Here is a 24,364-nt window from a genome sequence, read left to right as displayed (position 1 = left end):
CGACGGAGTCCCCAGCTGCACATCTTCCAGGACTGGATTAAGAGAAATGGGACTTTGAAAACCCAAGGATGTCATTCTGTGAAAATAAAGCTTTCTGCCACATCTCCAGAAATGCTTATTTCAACGGCACCCAAAGAACCCCACTCCCACCAGCAAAGGAGAAAGGCAATCCACACATTGCTCCGATAACACGACAATGGGCAGATATCTCCTGGAGGGCATTGCACTTCTGGCAGGAGGAGAGCGAGCCATCCCTGATTACCGCTCAAAAGGACAGAGTACCCAGTGGCATCTGGGCTGTCACTCTCCCAGGTGTACCCATTGACTGGAGAAAGGAATGTGGTTACAGTTGTAAACCTGGTCATTGCACCTAACACAGTGTTTATCTTATCTGTCAGCTTCTTGGAGCCACTGTTACTACTGATAGACTAATTACTGTGGTGCTTTCATTTTCCTGTACATTAATTTGTAGGGCAGTGTCAAAATCTAGGTGTGTTCACAGGGTTGTGTCAAGCTCAAGATAGTCATACCATGCATGGTATCTCATTGATTGAGAACTTTTGCCCCAGGTGATGAATCTAAACTCAGCAGGTAGCCTGGCCCTAACCTGGAACTTTCCTTGCCTTTAAGGCCTGCCATTCCTTCTGCCCGCAGTGCCCCTCCCACTTGGGAAGGCTCAGCCATTTGCTGATGAGCTCTGTGGTTGCAGCACTCATTCCCTTTCTTCTGGAGGCAACACTGACTTTCTTTTGGGAAGTCATCTGCCCCCATCTTGGTCCTTGCGGTCAGGTGTGGCACATGCTACTTGTTTTAGGGGTGTAGACACATGGCCCAGGCCTGGCACGCACACATCGGAATAAGCTTTCTTTCTAACTACAATGAATGGGACAGGAAAGCACCTCATTCAAGCGGTCCACTGAGAATTGGCTCTAAGACTTTTGAGTTACTTAACAAGAGGCGCTTTTTCTCTCTGCCTTTGATGCCAACTTCATGGAATGCAAGTCCGGAGCTGTTGGTAGCCGGCTGTTGCTGCCACCACATCACCAGGAAAGGCTGAGCCAAGAGATGGTTCCAGACACATCTGTGAGCGCCCGGGAGCAGCCCAACCTGGGGCTGCTAGACTGTGAATGCTATTGAATGTCCTTTGCTTCCTAAGCCAGTTTAGATTGGGTTGGTCACTTGCAACCCAATCCAAATTTGGAGGCTATCCTTTGAGGCCCACTCAAATGCCATCTTCTTTTTTTCTAAAAAAATATATTTTATTGACTTTTTACAGAGAGGAAGGGAGAGGGATAGAGTTAGAAACATCCATGAGAGAGAAACATCCATCAGCTGCCTCCTGCACACCCCCCACTGGGGATGTGCCCGCAACCAAGGTACATGCTCTTGACCGGAATCGAACCCGGAACTCTTCAGTCCACAGGCCGACGCTCTAGCCACTGAGCCAAACTGGTCAGGGCATGTCATCTTCTTTGTGACGTGTTGGCAACCCTTCATCCCCGTCCCCCGTCCCTGTCAGGAGTCAGTCTCCTGCAGGTCTGCCCCTTGGCTCCTGCGCTTTCCGCCCAGGGCTGCACTTCTGTGCACCAGCCTCCCAGGACAGGCCGAGGTCACAGGGAAGGGACTGTGTGTGATGCTTCCTGCCTCCCAGCCCAAAGCACTGGGCCAGGCTGAGCAGCCCTTCTCAAGAGTCAATGTTGGGGCCCTTGGTCACACCTGCTCTTCTCCCTGGGAAGGGAGCTCTGCCTCCTTCCTTCGGGGGACAAGGCAAAGATTCTAATACAAGACCCCTGGCTGCCTTCCAGGGGGTCCTCTCCCTTTCTTAACATTCACAAGGAGACCACTGTTGGCAAACACGTATTGCTTTATTTAGTGTTTCTCTGGATTGCAGAAGTGTCAGCAGTGGGCCGAGACCCCAGGAGGCAGAGGCAGCTGGGCAGCCCAGGCTCTCTGGGGAGGTGGGAGGGGAGCAGCAGCAGAAAGAGGTGATGCCCCTGCAGCTCCTCCCAAGGCCGGCCCCTTCCCCAGCTTCCCAGGACAGGGGGCAGCTTGGGGCACAGGAAAGGCCTCACATCCTTGAAATGGGGCCAGTTATGGTGAGCAGGGTATGTGTCATCGTAAGGTATGGACTCAGGCAGAAGGGCTTCTCCTACCCGGTGGCCCCCAAGGGTGATTGCTGGTTAGGGAGCCACATGCACCCTAAGACATGAGCCTGTTTTCTGGGGCCCCTGTTCCTGGGTGAGGCACTGAGAGGACAGGGCTGCAGTCCCGGTTTGGCCCCAACCTGCTGGACGAAGGAAGGGCAAGTCCCTTCCCCTCTTTGGGCCGCTGTCTGCTGCGGTCACACCAGGAAGCTGGACCAGCTGATCTCCGTCTCTGTGGTCCGAGACACCTTCCCCCACTCCGGGACAGCCTCAGGCTAGGCTGCTATTGAAAGGACATTGTTAAGGCAGGAAAGGGGGCAGCAAGGGTGGTCTCAGCCCCCAGAAGGATGCCGGAGCGGGCTGCAGAGGCTCTAGGTGTCCACTGGGCGGGCTGCAGTGGGGAGACAGGCAGGCAGACAAGGCGCCAAGGGAACGAGGAGGACAGAGTGGCCTGGGCAGGAAAGAGGGCACCAGGGCCCAGACCGCCCACCTCTGAGCTACATCCCCTGCCTGGCTGGAGTCGGGGAAAACACATCCAGTGTGTCTTGGGGTGGGAAATGGCTAAAAAAAATAGTTTCTTATAAAGCATCAAAAAATCTCAGAGAAAACCTCAGCAAAAGTTCCCTTCTCTCAAATATTTGGCATCGACAGTGGGGCTGGCGTGTCTGCCTCTGGCCCCGGCTTTCCTATTGCTGTGGCCCGGCCTGGCCCACTCCTGGGGCAGCTCCCTCACCCCTCCCTGCAGCGCCCTCAAGAGAGGGGAGAGCAGGAGGCAGGAGTTCGTCTGTGGGCTTCGAGGTGTCCCTGGGTCCCTGTCTGGAAGCTCGAGTCTTTGGTAATGGGAGGGGAAGAGAGGATAAGCAAAGCGTTGGGAGGTGGGAGGGTCCAGTGGGCACCTTCATCACCGAGAGTTCAGCCGTGGGGCCACCTGTGGGGAAGGGAGAAGCCCAGTGTGAGCGGGAAGCAGACAGAGGCACTGGGCACCTGTCTTCGTGGGTCAGGAGCATGCAGCGGCAGCCTGGTCCTGCAGACTCTGGTCCCACTCCCTAGCCGGAGTGGGCCTCCCTTCCCACCCAGCACACCCAGGCCCCCAGGTCTTCCCCCTCCCCACGCTGCCATCTTTATGACCCTCGGCACTACAGGGCCCCAAAGGCCCCTCCCTCTGGCCCCAAATGGGCAGCAGGGTGACCGGGGTGGTGCGGTACCCAAGCACTGCCAAGACGCCTTGGTCACCGGAGGTTCCACCCAGTCCTGGGGCCACCCCAGTCCCAGGTCCCACTCACCACAGCCAGGTGACCGTTCTTGGCCTTAGTGATGAGCAGCTCTGAGCCAGGTGTGAAGTCGATGATGCCGTCCCTGCCAGGGCCCCCTGCAAATGTGATGCTGGCGGGAAGGGAGTGTGTGAGGACCTCCCCAATGTGCACCCTCGGCCCCTCCCCGTGCCCCCCTGCCTCACCTGCCCTGGTTGATGTTGATGTTGTTCACACGGTCGGCGCTAAGGGCCGTCTTGGTCAGCGTCTCAATCACATGGTCACTCTGCAGCACCACGTCCCCCTGGGGGCCCAACCGGGGGAGGCGTTAGGCTCTGCCCTGACCTACAGAACCCACCCCACCCCACCCCGCCTCCCTGTCTCCCAAGGGCACCTTCTGCTTATTGTCCTCGCGCTGCACATGCAGCACAAAGAGGCTGTCGCTCAGGCTGCTGACGGAGATTCCTGAGGGGGAAGGGCAGAGGTTAGGGACCAAGATCAGAGCAGGGGCCTCCCTCACAGCCCCGGACTCTGGCTCACCGGTCAGGTTGGTGTAATCAATCCTCTGCTTGACTTTGGCATCCTCCACGATGACCACGGCGTTGGGCGTCAGTAGCAGTTGCCGGGGTCGGGGTTTGTAGCCCTTCCGGTCGTATTTCACTACGGGCACCGCGTACTGAGGACAGAGGCGGGATGAGGGGCAGGGGAGGGGCTGAGGGGCTCCAGGGAAAACCCCCCCACTCTCTGCCCGGCCCCGATGCCTCCATCCCTGATGTCTCACCTGGATGGGCTCAGTGCCAAGGGCCTGCAGCACTTTGGGGCTGATCTCGTCTGCACCTGCACCAGGTGGGGGAGAGAGTCAGAGGAGGAGAGAGGGGACTAGGACGGTGACGGAGGGTTTGACACTGGAAAGTCAGGGGCTCACCAAGCCGTGTGCTGATGAAGAGCCTGGGGACACTCTGCGGGTAATTGTCCTTCTTGCCCTTGAAGATCTCACTGGCCACGGCTTTCTGATGCAGCTGAGGGACCAGGGCCGGGAGGAGGGATGTCAGAGGGTGGGGCCCACCAGAGCCTCAGCAGCTGAGACAGCCTCCCTCACCCTCTTTCCAGCCCCAACAGCAGGAGGCTAAGCCCTGCCACCAACACTCCCATGAGCCCCTCCTCTACCACACCCCGGCTCCACCAGCACTCCCATGAGCCCCTCCTCTACCGCACCCCGGCTCCACCAGCACTCCCATGAGCCCCTCCTCTACCGCACCCCGGCTCCACCAGCACTCCCATAAGCCCCTCCTCTACCGCACCCCGGCTCCACCAGCCAAGGCAGAGAGTTCCCTAGAAGGGTCCTGACAGCATTGTCAGGGTGCAGGCCCTGGGACCCCCAATATTCAGCTTCAACATGGGATCTTGAAGCTGGCTGATTGCTAATACTCAAACCTACTACAGGGCACCTGAGCGGGTGGGTCCTTTAGCATCACCCAGTATTGAGTTGGCAAACACAAGGCACATTGGCAGCCAATGTCTGTCTCCAAAACCAGGGCAGACATTACCAACCGGTTGGACTGACGCTGCAGCCTTCTCCACACAGGCCTCTGGGAAGCCTCTACTGCCCAGTGGAGTGGCCCAGGTGAACCCTACTTTCCACCCACAACCTACTCCAGCTTCTGCTTCCTACGTGCGGCCCACGAGGGGCTGGGGTCCATTTGAGGTCACATGGTAAATCAGGAGTGAAGTGCTCCCCCAGGCCGGCACTCTTCAAGTGGTGCCCCTGCCCCCTGGCCAGTCCACACCCGCCTCTTGGCTCTCCATACCTGCTGCTTCCACTCGGGGCTGATGCTGCGGCAGTACTTCCACACCATGTTCTTCATACACAACTCCCGCAGCAGCTCGGAGGCCTGTGGGCGCGACGCGAGCAACATCAGGCGCCCAGACAGCCGGCTCCCTTCCCTCTGAGGACAACGGGCATATGCCCACCACCGGGCTCTGGCCCAAGTGACATCCCCTCAATCTGGACAACCCCTTCCATTCCTGAAGGCGTTTCTCTCAAAACAACTAGCCCTCCATGGCCTAGCCCCAGTTCCACTCCCTTGGGGAGCCCCCTGACTGCTCCTCTGGCCTCATGCTAATTGGGCCCCTCCGGAGTGCTTGAGGGCCCGCAGACCTCACGCAGGGCAGGGGGTGGTGTGGGCCAGGAAGTGTCCAGGACATTCCGGGGTAGCTGCCGCCGCAGGTTGAGCAAAAATGAGGTGCGCACGTGGTCTAGGAAGAAGGCGTTCTCGGGGCAACGGGGTGCATGGCGCAGGATGAAGCCTCGAATGAGCCTGGGGGTGGGGCACCCAACAGGGATGGGGGTGAGAAGTCTGCAACGGACCCCTACACACGTCCGGGTCCGCACCCCCTCGTGGTGCCCCAGTGCTCACCGCCGGATAGTCTGTGCTGCCCACTTCCTCTTGGCCGCCTTCCTCCGTCCCAGCGTTCCCCGCCACCAGGACTGGATGCAGATGGCTGCAGAGACCACAGACGGCTGACCTCTATCCCCTCACCAGGTGGCCCACCCTCGCCCCAGGCCCTGCCCGCTGAAGACCCAGCACCCGAACCTGATCGCTTCACCCGGAGGAATTTCTGCCGCCAGTGGAAGCCCCGCCAGGAGGCCTGGATCTTTGTGGCTGTAGGTGAGAAAGAAAGTCAATGGGCCAGAGCTCAGGGACCAGCTGGGGCCTGGCTGCCAGAGCTTACTGAGTGGCCTGGATGAGGACTGGCTGACGGAGCTACTGAGTGGCCTGGATGAGGACTGGCTGCCAGAGCTTACTGAGTGGCCTGGATGAGGACTGGCTGCCAGAGCTTACTGAGTGGCCTGGATGAGGACTGGCTGACGGAGCTACTGAGTGAGGGTAAATAAGAAGGGAGAGTAAGTGAAAGCTTGGTAATGGGAGGGGAAGAGAGGATAAGCAAAGAGAGGAGGCAGCAATGGGATGTGGGAACATGCTCAGCGTTTGTGCCAAGGGCAGGACAGATGGCGGGGGCTGGTAAGGAGGAGGGCAGCTGAATGTGGGCGAGGCGGACTTCCTGGAAAAGGAGCCCAAATGCAGTGATTTATTTCCTGCCCCCCAGAACGGACCCCCTGGGACAGGAAAGGTGGGGCCTCTCTCACCCAGGCTCTGCCTCCGGACCTCAAGCGCATCCTCTGTGGCAAACAGTGTCTTGGGAAAGCGGATGAAGATCTTGGTCCTGGGAGGGCAGCAGTGATCAGCCCCTGGTTGCCATCCCCATGCCCTCTAGACCCCAGGAGTGGGCACCACTCACCTGCCCATCTTATACTCTTCTGGCTTATAGCCAAGGTGCCTGACCAGCACAGCCACCCCATCCTGAGGCCGTCCTGCCCAAGTGGGCCATGTCTCTGGGCACAGCGACTTGTACCTGGGGGCAGGAGGAGAAATGTATGGGCTCCCACCTCAGCCACCACCCTCCCTGGGGACCCAGACCAGCTTTTCTGGGCACCTGCCGGGAGGTTCCCCTAAAGGGCAGCTCACAGAACGCATGGGAGGTGGCTCTGTTGTCCCCTTACAACAATAAGGCAATTAATATTCTCATCTGCCTAAGGCCACGGCTGGAAAGTAGCAGAGATGGAATTCACACCTGACTGAGTCCCCAGACCCTAAGTCAGGATAACCACAAACTCTGTCCTCATAAGCTTTTAGCATTTCTCCTGGTGACAGATATGTGGATGACTGCCTCAGGCCTCGTGCTCTGTGAAGCCAAGGCCTGGGGGGAGGGGTTCTGCCAAGCTCGGCATTAGGCCTGCAGCCTGGAAAGGCCTCAGCTCAGAGCCTCAGCATCCTGGCTTTGCAATGGGCTGAGAGCCCCCGTCTTCCCTCCCAGGATCTGCCAGGCTCCGACCCTCTGGACCCCTGGTCCTGGCTCCGAGTCAGGCCCCGCCCCCACCTCTGCAGGAAAGCCTCGTATTTGCGGCGATAGGCAAAGCCGGCTCTGCGCACTCGCAGGTTCTCCATCAGTCCCAGGTACTTCACCTGGTGCCGGATCAGCACCTCATCAAAGCGGCCTGGAGGAGGGGTGACAGGGCAATCAGTGGGCTGGCATGGACAGAGGGCCTGTGCCCTTGCCGGGAGGCTCAGCCCACGGGCCCATGGGTGGGAGGACCTACCGGGCTGTTTGGCGTCGTTGGGCTTGATGCAGCGGATGTAGGCAGGCTCCTTGGACTGCAGGATCTCCACCAGCTGCAGGAGGCTCATCTTGAACTGGGTGGCCACCTGGTGAGCAAAGGCGAAGGGGAGGTTGGCTGGAGCTGGGCTGATGCCTCTGACTCCTAGCACAGCCCCTCCCTGGGGCAAAATAGCAATTCCCTCAACTACCCCCACCCTGCTGGGGCCCTTCCTCCCTCACAAAGAGGAAGGGGACAGACTAGGCCCACCTGCATCGCCACAATGGCTTGACTAGAGACCTCGGTTTAGGAACCTCACTGGGGTCTAAAAACCCTGCTCAGGCCTCAGCACAACCTCAATCCTACACCTTCCTTTGGCAAGGATTCTTCCTCTTCTAGAATTTCAGGGCCACTTTCCTCAACAATGTGCCCTACACTTGTACGTCCAACCATTACCCCTGTACACTGCTATGCAGAACCTTCAAGCAGACTCGCAATCTGTCGTGGCCCCATTAGTAACAGGGGTGTATGCCTGTGGTTCTGGGAGCACCAAGAAGGGGCAACTAATCCCGTTTATGGGGGCGCGGGCGTCAGGAAAGGCCTCCTGGACATGCCCCTTCACCTAAGTTTTAAACCAGTGGTTCTCAACCTTGGCTGCACATTAGAATCACCTGGGAATCTTTTTAAAATCCTGATTTCTGGGCCTCATTCCTCTGGAAATTCTGTTTCTTTGTTACTAATGTTGTGGCCCCACCCCATAAAAAAGAAACAGAATTTCCGGAGGATGAGGCCCAGAAATCAGGATTTTAAAAAGATTCCCAAGTGATTCTAATGTGCAGCCAAGGTTGAGAACCACTGTTTTAAAGGATGTGCAGGACCTAGCTGGTTTGGCTCAGTGGATAGAGCATTGGCCTGCGGACTGATGGGTCCCAGGTTCGATTCCGGCCAAGGGCACATGCCCGGGTTGTGGGCTTGATTCCTAGTATGGGGCGTGCAGGAGGCAGCCGATCAATGATTCTCTCTCATCATTGATGTTTCTATCGCTCTCTCCCACTCCCTTCTTCTCTGAAATCAATAAAGAAATATTTAAAAAAAAAATAAAGGATGTGCAGGAACCCAGCAGGTGTGGCTCAATGGTTGAGCATCAATCTATGAACCAGGATGTCACGGTTCAACTCCTAGTCAGGGCACATGCCCAGCTGCAGGTTCAATCCCCAGTGGGGTGTGTGTAGGAGGCAGCCGATCAATAATTCTCTCTTATCATTGATGTTTCTCTCTTTCTCCCTCTCCCTTCCTCTCTGAAATTTAAAAAAAAAAAAAAGGTGGGGGGCAGAGGGGGGATAAGGACACATATGTAATACCTTAATCAATAAAGAAAAATATGTTCTGTGGTTAAAGCTTCATCCTGATACACCAAGGTTGTGGGTTCGATCCCCGGTCAGAGCACATACAAGAACCAACCAACAAATGCATAAATAAGTGGAACAACTTATCAATGTTTTTCTCTCTCTCTCTAAAAATAAAAAAAAAGAGGAGACAGCCAGAAGGAAGAGAGGAGAGAAAGGCATTCCAGGCAGAGGGGCCGTCTGAGCAAAGGCTTGATGTACACAGTGAGCTACAAACAGGACAAGCAGAGAAGGGGGAAGGAGGCGGGTAGAGGCAGTATCGGAGCAGAACTCAGTCACATTAGGGAGAGTGAATTTAAACTTGAGGGAACAAGGGAGCCATAGAGGAATCTGGAGTGGGGGAATGATAGAAACTGATCTGCCATTTGGAATATCCCCAGAGCAGATATGTGGGGAATGGTAAGGGCAGGTGAGCAGCCAGGAGACCAGGGAGGAGGCTGGCTGGCTCAGAGGAGAGAGAACAGGGCGGACACGGAGCAGTGGCCGTGTACATGCACACAGACATGGAGCACACACAGACGCCGGCAGACACACCCACGGGAACCAACAAGCACAGACGCTCCGTGCACACGCCAACTCCCAGGCTCCTGCAGGCACTCAGCCCTGTGCACACACACGCCCCCTTGGCCCCACAGCCTCCACACCGTCTCTGGGCGCTTCTTGTCACTGAGCTCGCTCCGGTCGAAGCACTGGCTCATAATGGGATTCTCCGAGCTGCACATGGTCTGTGAGGGCAGAGCACGGGATCGAGGTTGGCGTAGGACAGATTCCTGGGACACTGGTCATTCGGGGCCAAACCCGGAGTCCTCCCCGCAGTCCCCCTCACCTCCTTCAGGTTCCGGAAGAGCAGGTCGTTGTTTTTATCCAGAAACCCTGGGAGGAGAGAGCACATGTGAGCCGAGGAAGAGCCCCTCCCGCCCACTGTGGGGCCCCAGCCCAGCATCCTCACCGGTCACGCTGTATGTTACTTCCCCAGCGTAGTGCAGGAGGCGGAACTCCCCGCGGCCCAGGGATTTCCTGGTCCGCTGGTCGGCCAGCTTGTGCCTGGGGGTGACGGGAGAGGAAGCTAGCGTGCTGGCCTGAGCCATGCCCCCTGCCTGCTGAAGAGTCTTAGAGAGGAAACAGACCTCCAGCAGGAAGCAGGCATGCGCAGGCCACCCACAGCCCACCCTGCCTCCCTGCACAGAGGCGGCCACGGACCCTAAGGGAGGTAGACGGCCTTGCCCAGGTCACACTATGCCAGGCCCAGGATCTGGGCCCCGCTCTGCAGGGCACACTGGGCAGAGGGCTCCTTTCAGCGCCTCTGGCTGTTGCATGACTGCTCAGAGGGTTGAGCATGGCCCTACATTTTAAGAATAGAATCTGCCCCAAGAGATTACTTAAGTCTTAAGCATGTGTATACCCTTTAGCCCATTTTCTATATTTAAAAAACAATCACTAGAGGATATGTATTTTTTAAATTCTATTTTATGTTATTACTAGAGGCCCGATGCACGAAAATTTCTGCAAGAGTGGGCTTCCCCCCCTCCCCCCCCCCCCGCCCCCGGCTGCCAGTACCGGCTTCCCTCCGGCACCAGGGACCCGGGCTTCCCTCGGGCCACCCGCAGGCACCCGGGACCAGGCTGGCTTCCCTCCCAGCTTTGTTAGGAAGGACGTCCGGAATGACATCCAGTCTAATTAGCATATTACCCTTTTATTATTATAGATTATTATTTTTTAAGCCTCACCCAAGGGCATGCTTAGAGAGAGGAAGAGAGGAAGACACAGACACACACACACACACACACAGAGGACCATCGATGTGAGAGAGAAACATCTCCCAATGGGGTATTGAACCTGCAACCCAGATATGTGCTACGACTGAGAATTGAACTGGCAACCTTTCGGTGCACAGACCAAAGCTACGTTTTGTCTTTATTGATTATTTAGAGAGAGGGGAAGGGAAAAGAAAGAGAGGGAGGAAGAGAAGGAGGGAGAGGGAGAGAGAGAAGGAAGGAGGAGAGAAAGAAACATCTATTGGTTGCCTCACATACATGCCCCGACTGGGATCGAACCCACAACCTAGGTATGTGCCTTTAACTGGGAATCGAACCCACAAACTTTCAGTGCACAGGATGACACTCCAACCACTGAGCAACACCAGCCTGGGCCCATTTTCTACTTTTAAGAACTATTTCAAGCAACTAACCAGAGACACAGGCAGAGGTTTAAGGCATAAAGAGTTTGTGGCAGCCTTGTTATCTAGCAGAAACTGGCCAGGGCCCCCAGAGGCTGGGTAAGAGCCATGGGGTATCTGTGGATTAGAGCCATTAGAGTAAGCATTTTGAGGAACTCTTCTCTGTTTGACAATACAGGAAAATACTGGAAGATATAACACTACCCTGAGCCTTCTACAGTAAGTCCTCACTAAGTGAAATGACATATAACAAAAGCAATTTTACCAGAGGCTAATTGACATAAACAAGAATGAAGTTTCCACAACATCTCATCAATGCTATAACAAAACAACACTGAATGAAACAGCATTATTTGAGGACCTGCTCTACACAGTAAGCTCTCAACCACGGAAAAAAAAAAAGGTATAGTAAAAGGCAGGAAGGAAATGCCTCGAATTGTTAACAGTGATGGCCTCTGGGTGACAGGCCTCCAAGTGGCTTTTGCACACATTCCAGCGTTTCTCTAATGAGCAACGTTATTTTTACAACCAGGAAAAGCGTTTTAACGAAAGTACTATTAAGCAAAAATGCGTAGGGCTTTGGCATTTGCAGCCCTGGGACTGAGTCCCAGCTCAAACTTACTAGATGGGAGATAACCTTGGGCAAAGGGCTTCTCTTTGAACCTCAGTAACCTGGAGACAGCACCAGGAACACCTCCTCAGGGCTGCTTCAGGTTAGAGGAGACACGCGGGACAGAGCTGGGACGGGGGGCTTGCTTCCTCTCCCTCGCCCACTTTAAGGCATGAGTTAAATAAGAAGCAATTTGCAAATAAAGGAAGCTAAACAATTTTAGCAAGTTTCTTTCCTTTTTCTTTTTCTTTTTTTAATGTTTTTACTGATTTCAGAGAGGAAGGGAGAGGGAGAAAGAGATAGGAACATTAATGATGAGAAAGAATCATTGATCGGCTGCCTCCTATACATCCCACACTGGGGATGGAGCCCACAACCTGGGCATGTGCCCTGACAGGGAATCAAACTGTGACCTCCTGGTTCAGAGGTCAATGCTCAAGCACTGAGTCACGCTGGCTGGGCCTTCGCAAGTTTCATTCTCAGAGAAGAATGAGGAGGAAGCCATGCTCCTGGAGTCTTCCTCTGTGGCTGTACGTGAGCTGCAGCTCTGTGCACCTGTCCATAACCCAGCCCCTCCTCGGGTCAGCTCTTTGTGGCTGACGTTTTAATTGTTGGGGGGTCCCAGGCTTCCACAGCTTCTACCCAAGTGAGCCCCGCAACCCCACTCACGTCAGGAAGTGTGGATGGTGCTTGATGGTGTCCTCCAACTTCTCCAGGAAGGTCAGGTCTGTGGCCTCCCCAGGGCGCAGACACTCCTCGTCCTGAGGGGCGTGGCACAGAGTGATGGGTGTGTCAAGGGAGGGGCTGGGGGGCACAGGTACTTCAGGGGCACCATGCAGGAGGCAGAGACGCAGGGAAAGGGGCAGATCAAGGGCACTTCCTAGGGACAGCTTCCAGATGCAGCCAGCACCTCACCTCACCCTCCCTGCAGAGCCCTGCCCTGTCCCTGCTCAGCCCCAAACTCTGGCCCTCCGTGGACTGGCCTGGAGAGGAAGGGGAAGGAGTGACGTCCTCCCACCCAGCCCCACACGAGGCTCAGGAGGAACAGACGACTCACCAAAATGGAAATGATGCCCTTGAACTTCTCCTCTACCAGATCACAGATGATCTTGTTGTTGAAATACTGGACAGGCTCCCACTGAGGGGTACAGGGAAGGAGGGCATCGTCATGGGGTCCTGGTGCCTCCCCCGGGGACTGACACCTGGCCTTCCTATGACACCCGCAGGCCCGCGCTTACCGCGATGCCCTCTGCCTCATACTCCTCCTGCTCTGACTTGAGGGTGAGTTCGATGAACAGCTGCTGCAGCTTCTCGTTGCAGTAGTTGATGCAGAACTGCTCGAAGCTGTGAGGAAAGCAGGAGAGACCACAGGAGCTCAAGGTGGCTGCAGGGCCGGGGTAAGGGGAGGCTGGGCCAGGCCCCTGAGCAGCTATGGGAAGAAACACTCATCAGGACCCAGGATGGCTGGCAGTCACTGACAGGAATGAGAGGCGGGGGGCAGAGGAGAAGGACCGGGACAGAGAGACGAGAGGAGAGACAGGCAGGAGGAACAGGGCACTGACCTGTTGTGCTGAAACACTTCGAAGCCATAAATGTCCAGGAGCCCAAGGACGGTGGTGCTCCGCCAGCTGGGGCTCTGGGCATCCTAGGGTCAATCAACCAAGAGCATGGGTCCCCACTCCTGCCAGCCCCCAGTGCCAGGCCCAGGCCTCCCTGGACTGCCTTCCCCGCTCCCTTGGGAGCAGACAGGACCACGCCCTCACCTGGGAGGCTAATGATCGGTTGATCTTCCCGACTAGCCAGGTAAAGGTTCGACTATACACGGCCTTGGCAAGCGCGTCTCGAGCATACGCAGCCTGCTCCAGGTTCAGCGGGCTCAGGAGCTGCAGGTGTGGCGTGAGACAGGGAGGTGAGCGCTGAAGACCCCTCTCCACCCACTCCGCTCTGGGTTCAGGTCGAACACCAGGAAACTGTCTACTCGTCCTCCTGCTGGGGGAGGCTGTGGGGGCGGACACAGGAGAGGACACAGTAATCCCACCAGAAGGAAGGAGGCCCCATGGCTCTATCCTGATTCCCTCACCCTCTCCCGGTGTGACCTTGGCCCGCCCCCTGTGCCTCTCTGAGCCAGCTGCCTTATGTCCTTCCATCATTGCTGAGAGGACCAGCTAGCGGACCGGGGGAAGGGGCAACGATGGGTGGGGGCTACCTTATACCTGCGTCCCTCACCCCATCTGCTGAGGCAAAGGCTTGACCTCACCTCTTCTCCCTTGGCGATGATCTTCCTGTGTGTCAGGGCTTCCCGAAATGTTGAGCCGTCCACACCAAGAAGCTGTCAAGGGGGCGGGGGGCATGGTGAGGGTGCCCTTCCCCTCACCCAGCTGCTCTGCCCTTGCCCTCTGCTCACCCGCTTACCCTGGTGAGATACTTGAACTGATTCTCACTGGTGACCTGGGCGTTGCTCTCCTCATCGGCAGCGAAGTGGAGGTTGCCCAAATGCAGGACACTGGCCACGATGCTCAGCAGGTCCTGGGGGACAGGCAGGGGCAGAGGGGAGTCACAGGAGGGGCTGAGAGTTCCATGAGGGCAACCAGGAGTGGTCGGATGGAGCAGGGACTGGGAGGTGACGTGTTTGAGAGGAGAAGGGGGATCTAAGTAGATACGGGCGGAAAGAGGGTCCCCAGCGGAGGCCTCACCTCCACTTCATCCTCAGTGAAGTTGATGACCGTGAGAGCCTTCCTGACCACCTTCCAGTCGTTCTTGTCGTTGATGGAGGAGACTTTGGCACACTGGCCCTGGGGGAGGGGCAAAGCTGGGTTGTCAGCCGTGGCGCCCTGGCGCTGTGCTGCTCCCAGGGTGGCACCTGCCCTGCCCACCAGCTGCTCACCTTCACCAGGTACAGGTAGCTCTGGGGGTTGCGCTCCAAGCCCAGCCTGCGCAGTGTCTCCTCTTCGCCCCCCTCCAGCAGCTGATAGAAAATGTGGAAGTTCCTCTCCCCGTGATTCTGGTGGACCACACGGGACTTCTCCAGGAGGTAACTGAGAATGTGGCCACCCACAGGGGCACCCTGTGGGCAGGACAGAACATGGGGACTACTTAGGCGGACGGGAAGTGGGGCCCATCTTCCCTTCTCTTCCCCGCCATCTTGGGTTCTAATTCCAGTTCTGCCCCTAAGTGCCTGGGCTCCGGCAAGTCACCCGCTGCCTCAGCTTCTTCATCTAAGAAACAAGGACACTCAACCCCATCTACCTGTCAGCTCCATTCGGACGGACGTACAACAGGCATCTCAAACTCAACTGAACTCCTTCTCTCCCGCTCCTCAGGCTAGTTCCCCCGACCGTCTCCCATCTTGGTCAGTGGTCACTTCACCCTTCTAGGTGCTCAGGCTAAGGAGTCTGCAGGCCTCCTCTCATCCCATCAGCCCATCAGTCCTGCTGCCTTAACCTTCAAAACCCCAGAGTCCAACCGCTGCTCACCACCTCCACTGCCCCGGCGCTGGTTCCATCCACAGTCACCTGTCATCTAGATTATTCTATCAGCTTCCTGACTGGTTTCCCTGCTTGGCCTGCTTCTCTGACCATCTAGTCTCAACAAAGCAGCCAGAACGATCTTTTTAAGAGGAAAGTCAGATCCCGACACACTTCTGTCCCAATTCTCCTGACGGCCCCCTTCCTCTTGGAGTTCAAAATATAATTAAAGAGCAACTGCCCCACCCCTGACCTTGTTTTATTCTTTGCCATGGCACTTGTCACCTACATGACATTTTCCTGCTTACTGTCTGTCTCCCCGAAAGGCAGGATTTTTGTCTGTTCTGTTTCAATGCTGCAGCTCCAGCATCTGGAACAGTGCCTGGCACACAGCAGGAGCTCGATATTTACTGGCGCCTACTGAATGGGAGTCCCACCCCCCGGCCCCGGCACACCACAGGTACCTTGAAATCAAACTGCACGTCCATGTACTTCCCAAACCTGCTGGAGTTATCGTTCCGGAGGGTCTTGGCATTGCCGAAGGCCTAGGAGCAGATGGGGGTATGAGGGATGCCGGCCTTCTCTCCCTGCCTCTCCCTCCTCTCAGATGCTGCCCAACCCTCACCTCCAGCACAGGGTTGCTCTGTAGCAGCCGGTCACGCACAGCACCACCCCGCTCAGGGGCTGGGCAGGTCTCAGCATAGAACTGCAGCAGCCGCTTGGTGGCCTCCGTCTTGCCTGCCCCGCTCTCCCCAGAGATCATCACAGCCTGGTCCCGGCGCTCTGTGCGCAGTGCCCGGTACACCGTGTCGGCCACCGCGAACCTGGGGCAGAGGCCGGTCAGGAGCTCAGGGGGTAGGAGTTTGAGCAGCTGCAGCTGGTGGGAGTCCGGCAGGTGGGGCTGGGGAGGGCACTCCCACATCTGCCTGGCGTTCTCTTGTGGGTGGGAGCTGCATTTACCTTGAGGATGGGGACTGGGGAACCTTCAAGGGTGTGGGTGGAGGGAGATTCTTCACAGCTGTGGAGGGGTCACTTTCAATTTTAGTATGTGTGCTGCCGAAGCGAGCACGGGAGGGGGTCACTTTCAGAGGGAAGACGGAGAAGATCACTCATGAGTGTTATAGGTCATTCAGGTAGAGGTTGGGGTCCCTCATAGGTCGGGCTGGAGGCCCCCAGAGGTAGGAGTCAGAGGGTCACTAAGGTTGGGGGCCATGCCAGGTACAGTTGGGCAAATAAGTCATGAGTGAGAATGAGTTGGGTGGGGGCTGGGAGGTCCCGACCAGATGGCGCTGATTCATCTCAGGTGGGGATGGAGTCGGTCCGGGGTGAGGAACTGTGGGATCCCTCACAGATGTGAACAGTGCTTCATCCACAGTGGGGAGTCAGGGGTCATGTTAGAGGGAGGGCCGGGTGGGGTCATCGCAGATGGGGATGGGGGTGTCACTCACAGGTGGGGTGGCACCTCGTAGAAGCTGACGCCACGGTAACGCTCCATGTGCTGACGGGTGTAGATCTGGAGGTCCCGGTAGGGGTTGACAGAGACCAGGACCGGGCCAATGTAGGTCTGGGGGTTGGAGGAGGAGGGTCAGAATTCTCTCCCGGAGGCCCCTGGTGCCTCTGTCCCTCTCAGTCCTGCCTCTGAACCCCCACAGCAGCCCCCCTGTCTTCCCGCTGGGCCTCACATAAATGAGGTTCTCCCGGAACCTTCGCCGCAGGTTCTCGATGAAGGCGGCCTCACTGGTGAAGTTCTCCAGCAGCACGAAGTCCTGCACCCCCACCCGGTCACGGGCGGTCAGGGCGCTCTCCATGGTCACCCGCACCCCGTCGCTGCCCAGGGCCTGTTGGGAATGAGCCGCGTGAAAGGGTCAGGGCCAGCGGGGTAAGGTAAGGCCACTTCCCCCTCCACCACAGCCTGTGGGATCGACAGGGCAGCCAGGGCAGGTGGACACGGGAGGCCTGGACACAGGACACAGGACACAGGACACAGGAGCAGGACGATGCTTGTACACTGGGCCTGGGTGTACACAGGGAACATGGAGGACACAGGGAGGCCACCCAGAACAGAGACCTCGTGGGTGCATGGGCCTGGACACAGGCCCTGGAGCACAGAGGGCCCAGAGGACAAGGGAGCAAGGCCACGGAATCCCGAGTCCCGGGAGGTGCTAGTTTTGTGTAGAGAAAGGGGGGGGTCATGAAGGAACTCCTGGAATCAGAGAAAAAAAAGCTCTGTTGACCTTGGACCAATCCCCTCCCCTCTTAGGGTTCTTCCGCCTCCAGGAGGAGGAGTTGGATTAGACCAGGTGACTTAGGTCTCCGCTCTGAGCCACAGGTGACAGGTGTTGTTGGAGGACAAATGGCTCCCAGTGAGCGCTTCTGGCAGGGTAGGGGCGCCTCCCCTCACCGCCAGACTCTCCAGGGGGGAGTGTCTGGGGCTGAGCAGGAGACCACCCCAGGCCCCACAGGAGAGGGACCGCCCAGGGGGCCTCCGTCCAGCGGGACTCAGCTCTCACCCCATGAGGGGCCGCCCTCCCATCGCTGGGCCACACCCTCTCCATCAGCTGCCAGGCTCCCCGGACACCCTCCTCCCCCCACACCCTCCTCCCCCGGGAGCCCCAGAGGCCTGGGGGTGGGGGTTTCACCGCGGAAAGCCCAGCTGCCGCCTCCAGCTGCCTGGGGCCCCGGGAGGGGGGGCGGGGGACAGGCACAGGCTGGGGCGGCCCTCTCCCCGACACACTCTTTGAAAAGGGTCTGGGGCTCCAGGAAACGGACGCCGAGTGTCAGGGGCCCAGGACCAGCAGGGCGGCAGTGGGGGCGGTGGGTTTCGATCCCGAGGGCAGCAGGTCTTCCCCAACCAGACCCCCGGCTCTGGCCAGGGCCCCTCTGGGTCTGAGCAGGGCCGGCCTCGCCCTGGCCTGTCCCCCCTCCTCCGCCCCGTCCGGCCCCGAAGCCGCCAGCAAATCGGGCCGGAGCCCCCGCCCCTCGGCCCCCGGGTGCCGGGTCCGAGCCCTCCGCCGCCCCCGCGAGCCGACAGCCGGGCCCCAGGTCCGCGCGCCCCGCGGCCCTCGCCGCCGCGGCCTCCTCCCCCTGCAACTTCCCGGGACGTTTTTCCACCCGAAATTCCGGCGCCGCGCCCGCTTCCTGGCGGGGCCGGGGCGCCGCCGCGAGGCCGCAGGGCCGCCCGGGACCCCCGCCCGCCGCCGCCCCGCTCACCGACGCCCGGTAGCGCATCCTGCCCGCCGCCCGCGCCCCCTCCGCCGCCGGTGCTCTCGGCCGGGGCTCCGCGAAGGCGGCGGCGGCGGCGTCAACGAGGGAGGGGCCGCCCCGCCCCCGCCCCCCCCGCGAGCCCGTGGAGCGTGGAGCGCGGGGCTCCCCCCGCCCCCGCCCCTGGGCCCGGACCCGGGGTCCCTCTCTGCGGGGGTGGGGGCGGAGGGTGCTCTCGGGGCGAGGGGCGCGGCGGGGCGGCCCCGCGGGAGGGGCGCCGCCTGAGTCAGGTTTTCCCGGAGGAACGTCGTTGGCTGCGGGGTGGGGCCCGGAACCGCGCGCCCGCCGCGTCCACCCGGCCCGGCCCGGCCCGGCCCGGCGCTCACTTCCGGGCGGGGGTCTGCACGGCCGGGCGCGGGGAGGGTCGCGGGCGGCGGGCCGCGGCGGAAGCAGGATTTCCCTCTCCCTTCCCCCCACCTCCAGTCCCGGCAAAGTTAAAAATAGGACGAAATGTCCAAATACGGCCGGCGCGCCCGGCGGGCGGAGCTCGCGCGGTCCGGGCCACCCCGTGCCCTCCTCTCCGGGGGCGGCCGCGTCGGGAAGCCCGAGGAACGCTCTCGGGTTCCCGCGTCCACACCGGCTGGTGCCCACCGGGCGGGGGAGCCCCGGGGCCTGGGCCCGAGCGGGGCCGGCTCGAGGGCAGTCCGTTCCCGTCGGGGAAGCCCACGGCGGCTCCGGCCCCGGGGCAGACCCCTTCTCCGCCCTGGACGCCACGGCGGGCTCTGCGCCCAGGGCCTCCCACCCTCCCCCTCCTCTGGGAGGGCCCCCCTCTGGCCCCTCGAAATCCGTGCCCACGTCCTGCCAGGACACCCTCCTCCCGCACCAGGCCGCCCCCCCCCCCAACTCCCCGGCCCGCCCGGACTCCGGGGAGGCACAACCCCGGGAAGCGAGCTGCAGCTCAGGCCCCCGCGGGTGGCGGCGACGGCTAGTGCCTGCAGGAGGCGGCAGCGTTTATGACAGGCTGTTGGCTGGCGAGTCGCTCAGAACCTTTTTCACCCTTAAAATGAGGCCAGTACCTGCCTCGGGGCGGCGGAGAGGCTCGGACGCGGCCCCTGGTGAGCACCGCTCCCCGCCTCGGCCATCACTGCCCGCGGGCTCGGGGCAGACCCTCCTCTGCGGGGAGCCCCTCGGACCTGCCCTGTGACCACGAGGACTCGCCTGCGCCCCACCGGCTCCCTCGCGCCCCGGCACACGGGGACCCGGGCGCAGTGCTGGGCACTGGCTTCTACTTGCAGGGGGGCAGAGCCCGACCCCAAGCCCAGTGCGCCCCACCTCGGGCCCGGGCTCGGGTGAGGCTGCGGCAGGTGCGGGCTCCGGCCTCGTTACCCCGAGAACAACAGCGCGGCCGGAGCCGCGGCCCGAGGGACCCGACGGGGCGGGCGCCAGCTGGGAGACGGGCCTCCGGAGGGGCGAGGGGACCGGGCGCCGCCGCGCGCAGCTGGGAGGTGGTGGGCGCGGAGCGGGGTGTGAAACGCACCGGCGGCCGGGCTCAGGGCGGGAGGGGCGCGCTCCGTGGTGCCCGAGGTTACACTCCGCCGCGAGCGGGAGCGGAGCTGGGACTCCGCCTGCAGCCCACCTGGGCAGGGGCAGGGGTCAGGCTGGAGCCACCTGGGGCAGGGCTCCCCGCGGGCAGCCGGACCGGCTCAGGGACCCCAGGGGAGGAGCCGGCGGGGGCGGGGCCTTGCGGCCGCCGTGTGCGCCCCGCCCGCAGCCGCGTCAGGCAGCTGGAATGAGGGGAATCCGCGTGCGGAGGGGTCCGGCCGGCCATCCCCCACCCGGAGCCGCGCGCCGCATTCCCGGGATGCCCTCTGGCGCCCCGGTAGCCGCCGCCCGGCGGAAGGAGGGGGTGTCTCCACGGCTGCGTGGGCACAAGGGCCGGCTGCGGCCCAGACCAGCCCCCCCCCCCCAGCCCGCCCCGCCTCCCTGGACGGAAGCGCTCGAGGGGAGGTGTTGGAGGCCGGGGACCGAGGGTGAGAGAGCCGGGGGCATCCTGCGTTCTAAGCCCCCAGCCAGTCCATGAGTCTGTACTGTTAGTCCCATTCTACAGACGGGGAAACTGAGGCTGGGCAGATGAATGTCTTGTTTAAGATTTCAGGACTAGTAAAAGGAGGGGTGGGATTGGAACCAGGAACTCTAGCACTCACTAGTCACTCAGCGCTGCCCTGAAGGAGTGAGAGCGGTTTAGGGCTGGCAGATTTCCAAACTTATTTGTCAGGGTTAATAGGTGTGACCTTTCTCAGTGACCGCATGACTGCAGTGCCCAGTACACCTGTAGGTGTGGTGCTGCTATTGACATGTAGACTTTAGGAGTAGCAGCGAGGGAGTGTGGGCCATGGTCTTTGAGCTCCTAGCATGGCCCTGGACCTAGGGGCTGGGGTGTAGCCATGGCCTCTGAGTAACCTAGGACTCATTTTCCAAGGCTGCTTCTGGGTCTCCTCCCACCTGGGAGATGTTTCGGGCAAACCTGGAGCATCCAGTGCCATTTACCTAGTATGGGCCAGGTGCCCCCAAGTCTGACCTCTGGAGAAGCGGGGAGGTTCAATGGGCAGCCTTAAATGCTCCCCCCAGCCCAGGGCCAGGGCCACGCCAGCCTGGAACGGGTGCTCTGAGCCTCCCCCCCCCCCAACCCCACCCCCCACCCCCAGATCACTGCTATAAGTGTATTTTCACTGAAGCAGCCGCAAGGCCGGTTGTGGCAGTGGAAGGAACCATAGCCCATCTCACCCCAAGTGCAGTGCTGGGAACAGAACAGGTGCTCAATTTATATTTATCAAACACATTTTAGGTCTGGGCCCAGGCAGCCCCACCCAGGACTGTTCCAGGCTCTAGGAAACTGTTGTGAGGGGGCTTGGGGAGGAATGGGAGCGACTTAGGGGCTCTACCTGATTGCTCACAGGGCCCCAGTCAACTCTAGCTCCAGAACCATGGGCCTTTGGCCTGCCAGACACCTCTCCCTGGGGGGCCAGCAGCAGAAAACAGAGTACCTTGCCCCTGACCTACCCTCCTTGGTCAACATCCTCTATGTAGAGAGGAGGGAGGCACCTGGCATTGCCACCTGGCATCAAAAGGCCCGCCCTTCCTCCACTCCTCCCAGGAGTCACCACCTGCTAAAACCTTTCCTCTGCTCCCCCCTCACCGTGCCACTCCTGGACCAGGCAGCAGCCTCCAAACTGGCCTGGCTGCCTTCCTCCAGTTAATCCATTTTCCCACAGCAGCCTGTGGTATTTACAACCACAGTCCGATCAATTAGCACTTCATGTTAATACAGTGAAGGTTTATAGGGCACCGGTCCATGTGCCAAGCAGGCACCTCACACCCACTTCTTCTTGCAATATGGACTCCAGCGGACCTCCCTGTCCTCAGTTTACCCGACTGCCACCACGTTCCTGTGTGGCCCTCTCCAGTCCCTTCGCGCCGCATGCCTCGCCACCACACGCAGCCAGCATGAGCTGCCCCCACCCTGCCACCAGCTGCTACACGTGGTTCTCTAAGCCGCCTTTGCACCTGCAATTTTCTTGGCCCTCGCTGCACTTCCCCTTCCCAACTGATGGGCTCTTAGTCATCCTTGAAGACTCGGCTCAGTTATCGCCTCCTCCAGAACCCCTTTCGGACTCCCTCCACACACGGCGCCTGCTTTATCGCACTGCGCTCCCAGAAGAAGCTCTCGCCTGGAGCACACACCCGACCCGGCGCAGCGGGGCTCAGCACCCCCTTGTCGCCGCCTGTGTAAATGAATGAGTCACGGAGCCAGCGGGGTGAGCAGGAGGCCAGGGCGCGCGGGCAGCGGGGTAAGGCCGTGGGCCAGCCGCTCATTGTCTCATTCATCTCCAAGCCCCCCGCCCGCCACACTCACTCTAGTCCTGGCGCGGCCGGGCCCAGGGGGCGGGGAACGGGAAGGGGCGGGGCGCAGGCGGCTTCCCCGGAACCCAGAGGCAGAGCCTGGCCAAAGGGTGTGCGGGGTGCCCGCGCCTGGAGGGACCCCGGCCACCCCTCCCCGCCCTCCCCTTCCCCATAGGAACCTTAAGTCTCCGCGGGGCCCAGCCTTGGCGCCACCGGGTCCTGGGATCCCGCCTGGGCCGGGCCAAGCCGACCCTCGGCCCTAGCGACCGCCGCTTCCCGCACGGTAGTTTCGGGTAGTCTCGGCGCCCGGTCGCCCGCCCTTTCCCCCGTCCCGCCCGCCCGCGGAGGCCTCCCGGGGCCGGGAGGCTGCGGCCCGCCCCGCGCCCGTGCCCAGCGTACCCACCGGCTCGGCGTTTTCGGTGTGCGGGCGGGGGCCAGGCTGGGCGGCGTGGCCGGCTCTGGAGTCCGCGGCCCTGGCACGTTCTCCCCGCCCAGGGCCCGCCCGGGGCCGGGCCGCCGCCTGTCGTCATCCCGGGCAGGGCCCAAACCGAGGCGCGCGCGCGCGCACCCTGCTGCCCCGCCCCGCCCCGGGCCGCCCGGCAGTCCAAGTCCTGACCCCGGCCCTGGTCCGCAGAGACTTGGTGCCGCACGCTCCGCCACCAACCAGGTCCCAGGACGAGGCGTGCACACAAACACACCCCGCACCTTACAACTCAATCTCTCTCTCTCCTCCCCCCCACGTCCAAGGAACACCCAGCCCTTTCGCTGCAGAGCTGGGTGGGTGCGTCTGATGGGGTTCTCCTTCACCATCCTAGGGCCCCTTTGCACCCCAACCGCAAACCCAACCCTCCTCTCGGGGCAGAGCCAGATCGGTTCTTCCCCATTTGTGACTGCCTCTCTCCCTTCACCCCCAGTTCAGCCCGAGCTACTGTTCTGAGCTGGCCATTGCTTTGGGCCCACGGGAACGGGAAGACATTAACTGAGCCTGTGCTATACGCCCGGAGCTTTGCATGCACTAGTCCTTTGACCTCAGAGCAGCCCTGTCACCTATGTGCTGTTATGCCCAATTCGTAGCCCAGCCCACAGAGGATCAGGGAGCAGGAGGAGAAGGGATTCGAACCCAGATTCCCACATTGAAAAGCCCTGCTCCTAGTGATGGTTAATAGTGGCGCTTAAAACCTTTCCCCTTCCTTCCATTTACCCCTCTTGTCCAGTCCCCTCCTGTTCCGCAAGGATCAGAACTCCTCCCCACTGCTCACCTCTTTCCAAAGAGGATTGCTTGAAAGAGGGCTGTGGGCCCTGGGGAGACACTGCCACCCTTCCTCCCACCCACAGCATCCCGGCTTACGAGTTTGCAGGGCCTGTGGGGATGAACCACGCGGATGATCTCCCCGGTGGGGATCAGCTCCACTTGCAGCGCCATTCCGCCTGTGGATTGCCAGCGTGCTGGGCCCTGGGGCTTCTGGGCAAAGGCCTGCCTGCCTGCCCGCTGGCTATAGCGGTTCCTGCAGCCAGGAATCTGGTCTCACACTGGGATGGCCACTTGGTTCAGCTTCAACTCCAGCCCCAGGGGATGTGTCTGGTCCAGCTCCTCAGGACACAGCTGGAGCAGCCCAGGTCTGATTGGGAGGCCTCTTGGCCCAGAGGGTTGGGGCAGGAAGAGGAGGGGCTGAGTGATGGAGGAAATGCCTGTTGTCCCAGGTAACCAGAGCAGCTGATATAGCCACCCCTGGGGTACCCTGGACTCTAGGTCAGAGGGTAGGCGGCCTTTCCCCACAGCAGCTCTATGGCTGGGCCTCTCCCCCTACCCTCACTGGTGTCTGCTGGAGAGCACGCTGACCACTCCCCAAACCAAAATGCACATCCTGTTAAGCCAAGAGGATCCATCAGTAGGCACTGCCCCTCCTGCATGCAACCACTCCCCCCCAATTTGCCTGCCTCCCACAGCAGCACATGAGCCCCTTGAGTTTGAAAGGCCAGGGCTGCTGGGGGCTGGCCATATTGGGAAGAGGGGGTTGGCTGGCTGGAGAGGCAGGGAGTGGGGAGAACACTGTGAC

At 60.2% G+C, this 24,364-nt stretch overlaps 1 protein-coding gene across 5 annotated transcripts; it reads right to left on the bottom strand.

Annotated features, from left to right (window-relative positions):
- Window positions 1-1,844: 1,844 nt before the first annotated feature.
- Window positions 1,845-23,745, bottom strand: MYO1C (myosin IC). Of its 5 annotated transcripts, none has more exons than XM_059669186.1 (32): window positions 23,656-23,745; window positions 16,889-17,044; window positions 16,655-16,770; window positions 15,832-16,030; window positions 15,671-15,751; window positions 14,627-14,806; window positions 14,436-14,534; window positions 14,155-14,268; window positions 14,000-14,071; window positions 13,506-13,625; window positions 13,305-13,387; window positions 12,981-13,086; window positions 12,800-12,880; window positions 12,412-12,503; window positions 9,906-10,000; window positions 9,783-9,829; window positions 9,601-9,681; window positions 7,554-7,659; window positions 7,334-7,451; window positions 6,695-6,808; window positions 6,543-6,619; window positions 5,989-6,057; window positions 5,812-5,896; window positions 5,553-5,712; window positions 5,203-5,286; window positions 4,320-4,413; window positions 4,176-4,231; window positions 3,935-4,070; window positions 3,789-3,859; window positions 3,601-3,698; window positions 3,428-3,527; window positions 1,845-3,072 (listed from the first exon to the last, which is right to left on the bottom strand). In XM_059669186.1, the coding sequence occupies exons 1-32, from the start codon at window positions 23,728-23,730 to the stop codon at window positions 3,046-3,048; spliced, it is 3,192 nt and encodes a 1,063-aa protein (XP_059525169.1). In that variant the 5' UTR covers window positions 23,731-23,745; the 3' UTR covers window positions 1,845-3,045. The 5 variants fall into 5 exon arrangements, with proteins under 5 accessions (XP_059525169.1, XP_059525171.1, XP_059525168.1 ...); XM_059669188.1 differs by lacking the exon at window positions 23,656-23,745 and adding an exon at window positions 22,711-22,849; XM_059669185.1 differs by lacking the exon at window positions 23,656-23,745 and adding an exon at window positions 22,707-22,823.
- Window positions 23,746-24,364: the final 619 nt, after the last annotated feature.

This window comes from Myotis daubentonii, chromosome 16 (assembly GCF_963259705.1).
Source record: "Myotis daubentonii chromosome 16, mMyoDau2.1, whole genome shotgun sequence".
Classification (NCBI taxonomy): Eukaryota; Metazoa; Chordata; class Mammalia; order Chiroptera; family Vespertilionidae; genus Myotis; species Myotis daubentonii.
Note: the sequence above shows the minus strand (reverse complement) of the source record. Positions and strands in the feature narration are given on the sequence as shown.